At 40.1% G+C, this 12,864-nt stretch overlaps 1 protein-coding gene across 8 annotated transcripts; it reads right to left on the bottom strand.

The window, feature by feature from the left end:
* Nucleotides 1–1,027: 1,027 nt before the first annotated feature.
* LOC105056232 (uncharacterized) lies at nucleotides 1,028–12,273 on the bottom strand. 8 transcript variants are annotated; one of them, XM_019854497.3, is made up of 6 exons: nucleotides 11,872–12,271; nucleotides 10,715–10,791; nucleotides 10,029–10,516; nucleotides 2,653–2,684; nucleotides 1,574–2,543; nucleotides 1,079–1,437 (listed from the first exon to the last, which is right to left on the bottom strand). In XM_019854497.3, the coding sequence occupies exons 3-5, from the start codon at nucleotides 10,354–10,356 to the stop codon at nucleotides 1,608–1,610; spliced, it is 1,296 nt and encodes a 431-aa protein (XP_019710056.1). In that variant the 5' UTR covers nucleotides 10,357–10,516; nucleotides 10,715–10,791; nucleotides 11,872–12,271; the 3' UTR covers nucleotides 1,079–1,437; nucleotides 1,574–1,607. The 8 variants fall into 8 exon arrangements, with proteins under 8 accessions (XP_073103749.1, XP_019710056.1, XP_029123721.1 ...); XM_029267888.2 differs by having other exon boundaries at nucleotides 11,937–12,271; XM_073247648.1 differs by having other exon boundaries at nucleotides 1,028–1,437; nucleotides 1,582–2,543; nucleotides 10,029–10,791; nucleotides 11,872–12,273.
* Between the last annotated feature and the right edge of the window lie 591 nt (nucleotides 12,274–12,864).

The following is a 12,864-nucleotide window of genomic DNA, read 5'->3' as shown; positions in this document are numbered from 1 at the left end:
TCCAAGGCAAATAGACGATCACGCAGACGGATGAAACAAGCCAAGTAGAATAACTAGTTCCCCAAAGCAACTTCTATTTACAAGTTTGTTTTTCAAATCAAGCATATCCTGGAATTATGGTCCGAGGAGACAATCACCTGATGATGCAAATTTAACGGTGTCCGTGCTCAACTGCTTAAATTAACCCTACATCAAATGGCATCTGTACTAGCTAAATTGATTGGATTACGAAAACTATGGTAGACACCCTGCAAATTGGAAGCATTCCAACACTCAGAAATACAAAACGCGGCTGGCAGTTTCGCCAGCTCCCCCAGTTCTAAGTCCACCATTATCATGGGATAGACATTTTCAAGATCAAATATAAGTTATAAATGAGCCTGCTTCCTGGATAGAGTTTTAGGATGGAAATTTCGCCCGATGAAAGATGTTGCTTCACCAGCTTACAGACTTAACGCAAGGAATCCTGCGAGCAGTGGATCCGTAGATCATAAAATCACAGGTTTCCATGAAAAAGATCAAGGCACCAGAACTAGCGAGTACAAGATGGTGCGCTGACAGTGCAGGTATAGATACCTGCAAGATGGCATCAACCATTCATCCAACACAATCAACAATTGAGCCCTACGTATGTAACAAGAGACCATTTTACTAAACCAGTAAAGAACCCTTTCTGGCTACTTCATCCACCGCATATGAGCCGGCCATGAGCAACTTGCTTCCAGATTGCAAACATTGTATTGTCGGTAAAAGCTAGGCATGTCAAAAAATATGCAAGTCCAGTTGGTCATCATGCAAGCCATGGACCCTTAGTAGTTTTAACTTGATGCATGAAGTGACAACTAAGAATGTCTTCAACTTGGAAGGAGCATGAATAATGAATGTTTGCGCCCACTACTCTTTAAGAAACTCGCAGTACAGCAAACAAAACACAGGTTTCTTCATTTCCTAACTAGCAAAGAAAGGAAAAAAAAAAAATCTATCTCTGCAGGCGTAGTTGCATCAACATAGGTTCCATGCACATTAATTTCGGACTATTTGCAGTAGCTTTTATACTATTTTTTCCAAAGTAAAGAAGTGCAGAAGAAATAATAAAAATTAATCTACAGGGCTTACCGACAGATACAGCAAGAAGAATGAAAAAAGTTGCATGGATTAAAGGATTTAAATCCAAGACCTCAAAGCTTACCAGCTACATTTCTGTTAAGTGAACCATCTAAGTATAGACTAAACGTGCAATGAGTATCCATTCAAAAGGGAAGTTTATTCTGCATCCGAGAGCATGCCGAGTGCTCTGGGGTTTCCAGAATGGTAAGGCCATGGGGAAGCTCGATAGTTCAGCTATCTCCATCATCCTTTGTTTTCACTACAGAAACACATGCTTGCTCGGGAACAATTCAGATGCTTTACATTTCATGGAGAAATAACAGAGGTACTCTGTATCATCAAAACAACAGTGGCAGGCAAAGAAAATGCTTTGTTATTTAAGTGCATGAGGGTAAAGAGAAACTACTTATCCAGTAATGTGTACACTGAATCTAAGCAACAAACAAGAATCAGAGCAGCTGCTCACCTCTTTACCTTCATATAGGAGAGAAAGGGCTAGTTCAATCCTTCAGGTACCTTGCCCAGAATCCCTTCTTCCTTGTGGACTCATTATCTGATCCCGAATGTGTCAGTCGTGACCCAATAGAGAAGTGGCGCCTCAAGAAAGGCCTACCAAATGAGCTCTTCATGCTAGAAATGGCTCCTATTCTTAGGCTTTTCCCACTCCTTTTCTGGTTCTCAGAGAGAGAATCGCTGTCCACAGCAACATCAGCCGTTGCAGTCCTGGAGAACTTGTTCCTTCCCTTCAACTCGGCTTTTCCCAACAGCTTTGCAATAGATTTCTCTCCATGGGTGCAGACAGGACAGGGTGGATCATATCTTTCAGCTTCAGGTGTCATGTTTTCCAAGCAATCAATATGATAAACATGCCCACAAACCAGAACTGCAACAACAGATAGCTCATTGGTAGACATTATTTTCTGAGTACTCCATGGAGATCTCTCCTTTAATTGCTTTGAGCATACCATGCATGTATGCCGATCAGGAGAGAGAGATGTTGTCTGTTGAGAGTTTGATCTTGCTATTTTGCTGTTGCTGGAGCTAAGGTTTTCACTGTCGATTGACCATCTCTCACGCTGAGAAGAAGCCACCAGCTCAGAGAATGTACGCATGGACCAACCATCAGAAGACCCACCATGAGAACCTCCTGTGAACAAGTCATTGCTGCAGATAGAGAGCACAGAGGACTGCCTTTCTTCAGGAGAGCTATTCTCATTCGTGGACTTGAGAGATGGAATCCTGCTATCAGAGACCTGCCTAGAGAGTTGGTATCCTGGCGAACAATGTGCTTTCCTTGAAGTTGGGTCTGAGGATAGAGAGCGACTTCTAGAGGATGAAGGATCTGATTTGAATGCCAATGGAGTTATTGGACCTGAAATTGAAGGCTTGCCATCTGAAGCACTTGCTTTGCTTGTTGACTCAATGGAGTTCCTTTCCTGAAAAAAGTACAAAAGCTTTGACATCAAACTAGGAGCATGTAGTGGGCTTCAAAACTGAGAAGCATATCAGCAAGTGAAATCTGAATGAAAAGCAATCCCAACTCACCTCAGGAAATGAATTGCTTGGAACAAAATGATCTGTAACAGAAATAAACTAGTCAGATGAGGAGGAAAACATTTACATCAGAAAATTACAGTGCTTGCAGCTTTGTAGTTTCCGAAGATGTCTTACAATAAGAATTTGAACATACCTCATTTTGTTCCTCTTACCCTCTAGAACAGATGGACACTAATAGAACAGTACATCAATGTCCAAGGAGTTAATGCACTGATACACTCACAAAGTTTTTCTTCTGATATAAACTAATTAACAATAAGATGTAGCATACTAAGATCGAAGATGTGGTCTATAACATTATTTTGTCTTAAAGGAAACAGATTAACAGTTGATCAATGGCTCAGAAAATTACTGAGCCAACAAAGTACATGGGATATATTTGCCGGTTATTTGTTTAGGTACAATAACTATCACAATCTTATATAGGCTGTAGCATACCAAGATAAGTAATATTCATAAATCAACCTACCCTAATCCCTACAGCAACATTTCAACATACACCATCTTTAAGCTATTCCTTAATCAAGATTCGCTGTGTTGGTACCGGGGCTAGACCGGTCGGCTAGCGGTACAGTTCTGTATGCTAATGTGCTGTTCTATACCAAGCTCGAATCCACACAGAGAAGACAGAGGGAGAGAGGAAGAGAGAGAGGGAGGGGGATGGAAGATGAGGGAGAGGGAGATGCGGCAGCCAGGGAGCAGCCAAGGTCGCTGCGCTGCTGCTAAGCTCAATGGAAGTCAGAGGAGGTTGGAGGGAGGGAAGGAGAGGGAAAGGAGGTTGTCGAAGGCCTCTGGAGGGCCAGCAAGGCTGCCACACTACTGATGAGGCTAGTGGAAAGCTAGAGGAGAGGCTCCGCCCTCCTCCTGATCTAAACAAGGGCTTTGATCCCTGTTCACCTTTTTTTGGAGAACTTTCCACCGGCCTTTGCAGCCGCGTGGCGGCCTCGCTAGCCCTCCAAAGGCCTCCAGTGGCCTCCTCTCCCTTTCCCTCTCCTTCCCTCCGTCCACCCTCCTTCGGCTTCCACCAAGCTCGATAGTGGTGATGGCGATCCCCACTACCCTTTGGAGGCCCTCTCCTTCTCCTTCGCTCTTCTCTCTCTCTCTTCTTCTCTTTCCTTCTCCCTCTCTCCCTCCTTGCCGCTTTCTTATTTTGATTGCAAAAACCATCCCGATCTGCCGCCAGCATAGCTCGATACATCCCGAACCAAATGGTTCGGGATAGTGAAATAAACCCGACCTTGAATTGAAGATATCCCATGTTTACTCACCAATGTGAATTAAGAGTTAAAAAAGGGAAAAATGGCCTTGCAAATCCCAAGACAGGGATGTCCAGAGGGTGGATTTGGTGCAGTAACTAAAAAAAACAAAACCGAAATCGAAATCCATTACGGCATCTCGGTTTAAAACCGAAATCGAAATCCATTACAGCACCTCAAAACCGAGACCGAACAGTTTTTGAAATAACAAACCATAACTGCCACCCAAGAAAACTGCAAAACTAAAACTGAAAAACCAAAAACCATTTAACTTTTTTTTATTCATTTCAAAAGTTTATATATAAATAACCAAATTAAAGATATCATCCATAATTTTCAAAATATAATTCACTAAATATAAAGGGTATTAAGGATATTAAATATGAGATAAGTTTAGTTTCAGGTTAAGTTTAGGGTTCAGTATCTGATTCGACTTCAAATCAGGGAATCACCAAAATCATAATCAAAACCAAAACTGAACACTTTTAAATTTTTAAACCCATCACCAAAATCATCCCCATTTATTTTCGATTAAAACTTCGGTTCAAGGACAGGTAAAATACTTGGGTATCCATCCTCGTTCACAATCCTATCCTCAACAGTGAAGAAGGCATAATCAACTATATTAATATAATAGCAGAAGGAAGACCTACAAATCCCCATGTCACCATAATTTTGCCACTACTCTGCAATATCACCAGGACTAATTTCCTGTGATGTTTTTCCTTCAGAAAAGTCTGCATATAATACTTCGCCTGTACCCGAAAGGCTAAAACTAAGGAGACATTGCTTTAGAAAGGGCGGCACTTTTTATTAGTGAAGGATTATAGGTTGGAGCATGTTGACAGCATCAAATTGCACAATGCAAGAAGTGTGATATCTTCTTTTGCATGACAGAGCTAGCACTGCCCAATCAGAACAAAAAACTCTTCGATTTTTTTCCTTTTAAAGCTTCAGTTCCTTGGGTTTGTGGAGTTTAGTTAGACAGTTTCACTTTAAGTTTCGGAGTTTCATTCATAGAATCAGGAAACTACAAAAAGGATAAAATAAAACACATCACAGAACAAAAGAAGCCAAGAGAAGACCGCTACACATCATTTAGCATCTTGTGATATATAGACTCATTATTTGTATATAGTTTTGGAAGTTTTAGGCCAATGTTAACATTCAAATAAAAGTAAGACTCAGGAAATATCCTGGTATTTTGCACCACAAACAAACATGCTATTTCTTGAACACCAATTATTCAAAGTTATGTTGGAATTGCTTTTCAATGCTATGCATATGCAGATCTCTTTCGTCATCATTTTTCTCAGGTAAAACTCACAAAAATATTGAACCTAGGCATTTCCCTATTATGTTTGGATCAAGCTCCTCACTCTAGAGAACTCATCATAAAATCAACGTGAAACTAAATGGTAAAAGCAGTTATATGACCTTGAATCAAAGACAAGTTGCTAGGAACCAGGAATCAACATAAAATTCTCATATACATTTGCCCATGATGGATAAATACAATGTGGATGCCACCAACATGGTCTGAACCCTAGAGCTCTACCTTGTGGAGAATGATGCCAACCAGCTGAGGCAAGGTTGGTGACTCAGTGCCTCTACAATGATGATGAACTATGTGAGCTATATGTATCATGAAGAAGTGGCATATAAAACTATGTAAAATTATTAGAGAACTTACCGTTCACATAATAGAGTTAGAACAACAGAGTTAAATCTGCTAAAATGTTGAAAATCTCTCATCTCAAGGAAATGATCCATCAAAATGTAGTGGGAGGAGCCTACGTATACGCATGCCTCCAAGGCAGCATCCATCAGAACCATGTTAATCACCATGATCAATCGGCCAGCTGGATGCAATTGTTCCCACTTCTTTTACAGAAATGAGTTGATCAAGTTGCATCCACAACATTGTGTGATCATAGGTCATAGCATCTCTTTAAAACATCCAACCAGAAAAAACTCACCAACTATTGACTACAAAGTCACAACTTATATAAACCTATACACAGCATATTCGCGTGTGTGACAAGTGTCTTCTCTTTCATTCCCACACTATTTCAGGAGTCAAGTCATAATGAGCCTCCAATACAACTTTTTAAGGTTGGTGGAGTCAAGCCCTATCTATACCAACTTGTTTACTCTAAGTCCCATTCATGAAAAGGTTGTAAAAGTAACTTTCATCATTCACAGTGTAATTGTACCTATAATAAATCAAGGATACAAAGGCCTAAATTGGTCGGTCCAATATATGCTTTGATCATAATAGATGTAATAGATGGCCCCTAGATTGCTTGACAGGGTGGAACATCATGTTCTCAGCTTTCTTGAGGAAGTTAGTGACATGGGTGTGCCACCTCTCACAATCCATATCATCATCTTAATGGGCCCAATGGGAGATTACAGTTTTAGGACCTTGATGCTTAGACGAGACTCTTGTAGTAAATGCCCCACCACTCAATTAAAGGCAAATATAGGAAAGAAGGACGAGGATCATGATGAGTTGACATCGTTGAGTGTTAAGGTAGACTATGTGGGTGGACAGGTTTCAATGCCATGAATATCTCCAGATAACATACCCTCCATTGCTTCAACATATCATTATAGCAGAAATACAATTTTATTTCTCTAGATCAACCTGGGTTGAAAATATCTGGAAAAAAATAATGATTGTTGTAATGGTCATTACTTGCTGGTTGCAGCTATTAAAAAATAATGTCCTTATTTGTTTCTCACTATTCACCATATAAAAGGTTATTGCTACCAAAGTAACACAGATTTGAACTTAAAATATTACACTATTTAGAAGAGCAGTAAAATGTAAAATTACAATCATTATTCCCATTTTATGGCGATTATTGAAGGAATTAATGGAAATATATTCATTATTAATTAAATTCCTATCATTGATTCCTGTTATTAGTATATATTGTAATAGGAGGCCTTTAAAACTGTTATGATAGTTGTTTTAAAACTTGTTTGTTTGATGAACCCATACATATAAAAGCCATCAACACAACCTACTTGTAAGCTGTGCCAACCTATTCAAAACCTTTCACCATCCTTCTCCATGTCTAAAAATCACCAAGCCTGTGTTAGGATGCAGCATAAGAAGGAAAAGAAGTTTCTTAACCCACTTGTTCCACCTCTTCTCAGCCAAACAGTCATTTGAGCATATGGAATAAATCACTTTTCCAGAAGGGCACAACAGGTATTTCAGAAAAATGGTACACCATAGACACTTCACTTTTTCTCCTTCTAACCAATCTACCCCACTTAATCTAGGGATAACCTACTTGAATAAAAAGGTGGAATAATTTAAGCCACCCATTTCCCCTCCAACTTACTCCATTTAACCCAATTATTCTAGACCTTTTATTTTGCTTCCAAATGCAGCCCAAGAGATTTGGCGGCGCAGGAGGATCATCTCAAGCTCCCCAAATTATTACACAAATCCTTATCCATAAATTTCAAACAACCCAAATTCAACACTCCTATCAGGGATACCGGCACAAAGACTAGGACCATCAGGTGGTGCAACTATGCCATAGTCTTCCCTAAACAAGTCATGAACGTAACCTTCCACCCCATTCAGATATTTGCATGTTTTAATGTCTGCCAATATGCATTACAATGAGAACTGACGCAGGACCTATTGATTAAATGTCTTCATATTCACACCTGACTATATGTACAACTGCACTATAGATTATGACATGCATTCATGACTTCTCCAAGGTACCTAGAGAAACCAAGTTGCTCCTACTAGACCCTGCTGGAGCACCTTCTCAACAACATTAACCTCTTAAGGTTGTGCTTAGTGGCTCATATGTATCCCCATATTTTAGGCCTGTTATGCCAGTTAGCCTTAACGACAGTGAGAATCACAAAGAAGAATTTTGTTGTATCATATATATATATATATGCATATCATGACTTCTTGAAGATAGAGTTACCTAGCTAGCAAATTATATCATGACTCCATGTCCATACGATCTCATGGTGACAACTCATACATCCCATCTCTGCAAAAGAACTGGGCAATCATTATAACCATCAAACCAATCAACAATTATGCTAAACTACCTGAGATCCCATGGATATTAGCTTGGGAGATATACATATTGGTGGATTCTTAGGAATCTCCCATGATGAACCATTGCCCTGGGATGACAATTTTCAAATTTCAAAACCTCTATCAAACTTAACCACACTTTAACTCTTTCATGTGATTGATAATTAATTCTAACAATTAGGTCCAAGTTAAGATAGTATTGTATGCTACTTATACAACCTGTTATAATATAGAGCCACTTATGAATTAATACGTGTCAGAATCATACACAGACGCTCAGCTTATCTGTTTGTAGCAGCTTATCTTGAATGCAGGATCATATAACTACTTTTAATATTTTGTCTTGCCTATCTTTATAAGCACTTTGCACATCTATAATGAGCTTGGCATGTTTATGATAAAAAATTTCCTCCATTACTGGTTATAAAAAAATTCATCTATAGGAGCCAATATATGTTTTTAGGCTTTTATGATCAATGTTTGACCTTGATATTATGCAAAATTTAGTTTTTAAAATCTCTAAGAGGTTTCAAATACGCTTCGTTACATTCATAATGAAGCAAGCCATGTTTAATTGATCAAAACTTGCAAATTACAGAAAGGCAATTAAAAAAGCCAAGCAGGACTAATATATTCATCATCTTGCACCTGAAAGTTACGCTTCCAAGTGCCTTTTGTCCCATCATTATCATAGGTCAAATTCAATGTTGGTTGACCAAAAGCCAAATAGCAAGGCAAACATCATACACAAGGGCACCTTTTACACCTCGAGTCTTTGCTAGGACCAAAAATATCCTTAAAAACCAACATTGAAGCATTGTTTAAAAAGACTAAGTGGCAAACAGGTGGCCAGGGAGCCAGCCACTCACCTGGGTGCTAGCAAGCAAAAAGGCAGGAACGCAAAGGCCAAAGCCAATAAACATAAGAATAAGCCTAAGAAAATAGTTATAGCCAACAAATGAAACATAAATATCAAACAAGATGTATAATTTAAGTGGCTAGTAGCAACATGGCAACATCCATTACTCATCATAAGTCAATCTCATCCTCCATAATCATTATGCAAAATGTTAAGGCTGGTTGTCTAAGTGGCCAAGGTGGTCTTTCGGAACAGTTCATAAAGATAAATCCTATCAAGAGGCTCCTGCCTTGAACACGCCAATTGGACTCACAATTAACTCTTCCGAGTCCCAAGGTCCCTATGTCACCACTCAAAGTCCCAGACCTATCAAGATTCTAATATCCTCACAAATTACGGACCTTTCTTGTCATCCTGAATCTCCAAAATATGTATCTAAGTAAAAGCTCATTTATAAGTTTCACATTCTCTAGTTCTGAAACATTTCCCTCAAATTCTCCCACGATCAAAAATTAACCAACTCAACCAACCTTGAAGGTAAATCTCCTTTTAATTGTCCTGCCCTTGAGAATAGCATACCATTTTTCAAACATGATCTTCTTCTCTATCATCAACCTACTTAGATGCCAAAAAACTACTACCAACCCCAAGGTTGTCCTGCTTTGAACCAATAGCCAAAGCCACTTCCAAGTAAAGCCTCATCCCTAACAAAAATCCTAGAGTACACCTACATACTGCCATACCCACCTTAATGTACCAAATGGAGTTGAATCACACTTTGTGTTGCCCCCCCTCCCCCCCCCCCGCCCCCCTTCTCTCCCTCCTCCTCTCAACATACTTGTCCCTCAAAAGCAGAGGTACACCAAGCATAAGAAAATGCTTCAATGCACATGCTACATAACTTCTAGGTTGAGGAGAACTACAAACAATTCCCAGCTGATAGTTTTTCCCCCCAGCATGTTCATTTTACTGCACCAAGAAGGTGTAGCTGCAGTCTACGTTATATAATGGACCATACCTTAAGAATAATCTAACATGAGTGGACAAATAACTTCTCAACAATATGGCAAACACTTGTGCCATATCAGAATAATTAGATTTCGCACGAAGACAACCAGAGAGAGAGAGAGAGGCTGCAAAATAAAATTCTAGAAAATATTACCAGCAGTAGGTTTAGAGTTGCCATCAGTTCCAATGTTTGTAGAGGATATATTCCACTTTTGTGTCTGAAAAGGATTTTGCTGACTTCCTCCATCTGAAAGGCCTTCAGTTTCTGTTGTTGCCCCACTCTTAATTTCAGAACCTGTATTCCCACTATTGTGAGTAGAAATGTGGACCAGGTTGTCCATGATATCCTCTATGTGTGTTCGATTATCCCATCGAAAACTCCATGAAGGTGAGTGTCTGACATTCCTATAAGTAGAAACTTCAAACTGTGCTCTGTCGGGCAATGGCTTGTCCCTTGCAGCCACACAACAGTTGGCTCCCATCCTTATGTATATCGAAAAAACAAAAGAAATCCAAAAGAAAAAAAAAAATCTCAAGAATTCCCTAACAACAATAATATTTACAGTAAGAAGATGTATATTTTTTCACGATCATCACACCAATGCTCTAAAACAAAATCACAATCCCAATATCCAGCTACCCCTGCAAGGAAAAACGTGGAAACTAGGCCATTATGAATTAATAAGAAGCTACAAAAGCAGAAGCTTTTTCTACTGGATGGTTCCATTAAAAGCCTCGTTTCAGAGGAAAAGGAGAGACCATCAAGGCATCAACTTTGATAAATTCGCTCCAGTGAAATTAAACTTTCCAAATATAAACAGAGGTCAAACGGTCCTTCACCTCCAAAACACCAAGGGGAGAGCCAGGTAGAAACGAACGAACGATGAGCGTCCAAATCCTTAATAAACTCCCTTAACCTAGTAAACACGATTGACGATCACCAAATCATCGTCATCAAAAGAAATAAAATAAAATAAAAACGAATTAGATGGGTCGCTGAAATCCGCCCTAAACTTAATTTGGGAGGAGAGAACCTTTTTAGGCATGAGATGTCATCTCTTGTACCAAAACGAGAGCACAGCAAATGCAAAAGGAAAAAGCAAACTAATTACTCTCCCTAGAATGGAATCGCATCACTCCCTTCTAAAAGTCCGCATGAAAGCCACCGAACAAAAAATAAAAGCAAAACGCCTCCCAATCCCTTATAGAAGAAGCAGAAATTGCAGTCAAATCTTCTTAAAGTCCAAGAGATAATTTCTATGAAAGAAAACTTTCTAGTGTTTCTTTTCCTCCATGGATTGATTAGAGACAAATTAATTAAATTCAGTAAGAGACCGGTGGTCAATGCAATTCTAAAGTCTTCGAGAGAGCTAAAAAAGGGGTAGAAAACCCGCTAAAATCCAAAATAGAAAACGTAATAGTAATAAAACTCTCAGCTAATGCTGTTATCCTTATTTTTAAAGAAAAGTGATAACAATAATAGTTCAATATCATATCAATATATTGATTACTGATACCCCAACTGTTCTTCCACTGATCTCCAATAAATCAAACGATGACAAATCGAATCACTTAAGTTCAAAGCACAGAAAATTGCCAGAAAACGGGACGGAAAAACTCCTCAAGACGGAATTTTTCGATTCAGACGGCAAATTTACCTAAAAACTTCACACCAGAACCACTAGTATCCCAACAGTTCTTCCACTGATACCATAAAACTCGCTTTCTTTTTTTGGTGAAATACCAGAAAACTCGCTCAAAAAACAAGAAGAAGAAGGAGGAGGAGGAGGAGGAGAATAAATTGAATCCATCTAGCTCAAAACCAAGCCCTCGTAGAGAAAGAATCAACCACTGACCTCCTCCAAATCCCTAAAATCCGAGAAAATCGCAAAAAGCACTGATTATTCCAAGATTCCCCGTTGTTTTTCTTATTGAAAAATAACAGCCAAAAAACTCGTGGAAGCGACAAAATTCTTAGAATTAAATGTTAAAATTACCTAAAAAAATGAAAATAAAAATCCAAATGACCGAGGTAAGGTTGCCCGAGATCAAACCGCGACACCTGAAATTCCGAACACGTCAGCTCGATCGGGTCAGAGCTAAACCGTCACCCGCCGCCGCGAAGACCGCCGCCCTCATCGGAATCCGCCGCCAGTCAAGGCGGTTGCTACGTTTCGGATCTCGCCCGCCAAATCCTCCGATCGCCACAGCTCACCGGCTCGGAGGACCTGGAAGGGGGGATCCAAGCCACGCCCTCGATCGACAATACCTCTAGGTTTAGAGTTAGGGTTTGCCCGCCCGCTTTTTCTTCTACTTCTCTAGGGTCGCCGCAAGCGACAGAGAGAGAGAGAGAGAGAGTTTGGCGCGGAGGGGAGAGGGAGGAGGTAAAAGAGAGGAGTGGGGTTTCTAAGTGGGTATTTGAAAAGCCGTCTATGTCCAATAGAAACGAGCGGGACGCAGGTTAGCTGTACTTTTAGGTGCAAAACGCTGTCCGAATGCAGGGTTACATCCGGTACACGAAGGATATCAATAGCCGTGCTAACGTTCACGACTTCTCAGGGCTTATGTGTCTCGCTTACATTCCGTGAAATAAAAAGTTTCCACCAAGCGGTGGAGGGAATCTGATGAAGAAGGAGCTGGTCGGTCGCGCTCGGGTTTGCCGTCCGGACGTGTTCCTGGCAGTTGTGCCACGTAGGCCACTCTGGTTTGAACGACGTTTTGTTCCGTTTCCCGCATGTCCTTTTTGGACCCGGGATGCTCTGCTGTGCGCGTTTGGCACCGTGGAGTTACACAGCACTGGATAGCCGCCAGATGGCTATGAAACAGAGTACAGTGTACGACGGGTTAATGTAGCACGCGATGCCTGTCTTATTTGATAATTGTCCGTCTCCGTAATTGGATGACGTGGGGCCATCTAGAACTGTTGTGCAAGTCGCGCACCGCAGCGAATCTATGCAAATACAAAAATGAACGTTCGCGCAAATTTTATA

The sequence above is a fragment of the Elaeis guineensis genome, chromosome 13 (assembly GCF_000442705.2).
Source record: "Elaeis guineensis isolate ETL-2024a chromosome 13, EG11, whole genome shotgun sequence".
In the NCBI taxonomy this organism is placed as follows: domain Eukaryota; kingdom Viridiplantae; phylum Streptophyta; class Magnoliopsida; order Arecales; family Arecaceae; genus Elaeis; species Elaeis guineensis.
This window is presented reverse-complemented; position numbering and strand designations above follow the sequence as displayed.

Excerpts from the sequence above, each read along its gene's own strand:
- LOC105056232 (XM_073247648.1), bottom strand. The coding sequence starts at position 10,356 with ATGGGAGCCAACTGTTGTGTGGCTGCAAGGGACAAGCCATTGCCCGAC. Across the intron at positions 2,685-10,028 it reads CAACTCTAAACCTACTGCTG|ATCATTTTGTTCCAAGCAAT; the intron begins GTAATATTTTCT and ends TTTCTGTTACAG. Across the intron at positions 2,544-2,652 it reads CAAGCAATTCATTTCCTGAG|GAAAGGAACTCCATTGAGTC; the intron begins GTGAGTTGGGAT and ends TACTTTTTTCAG.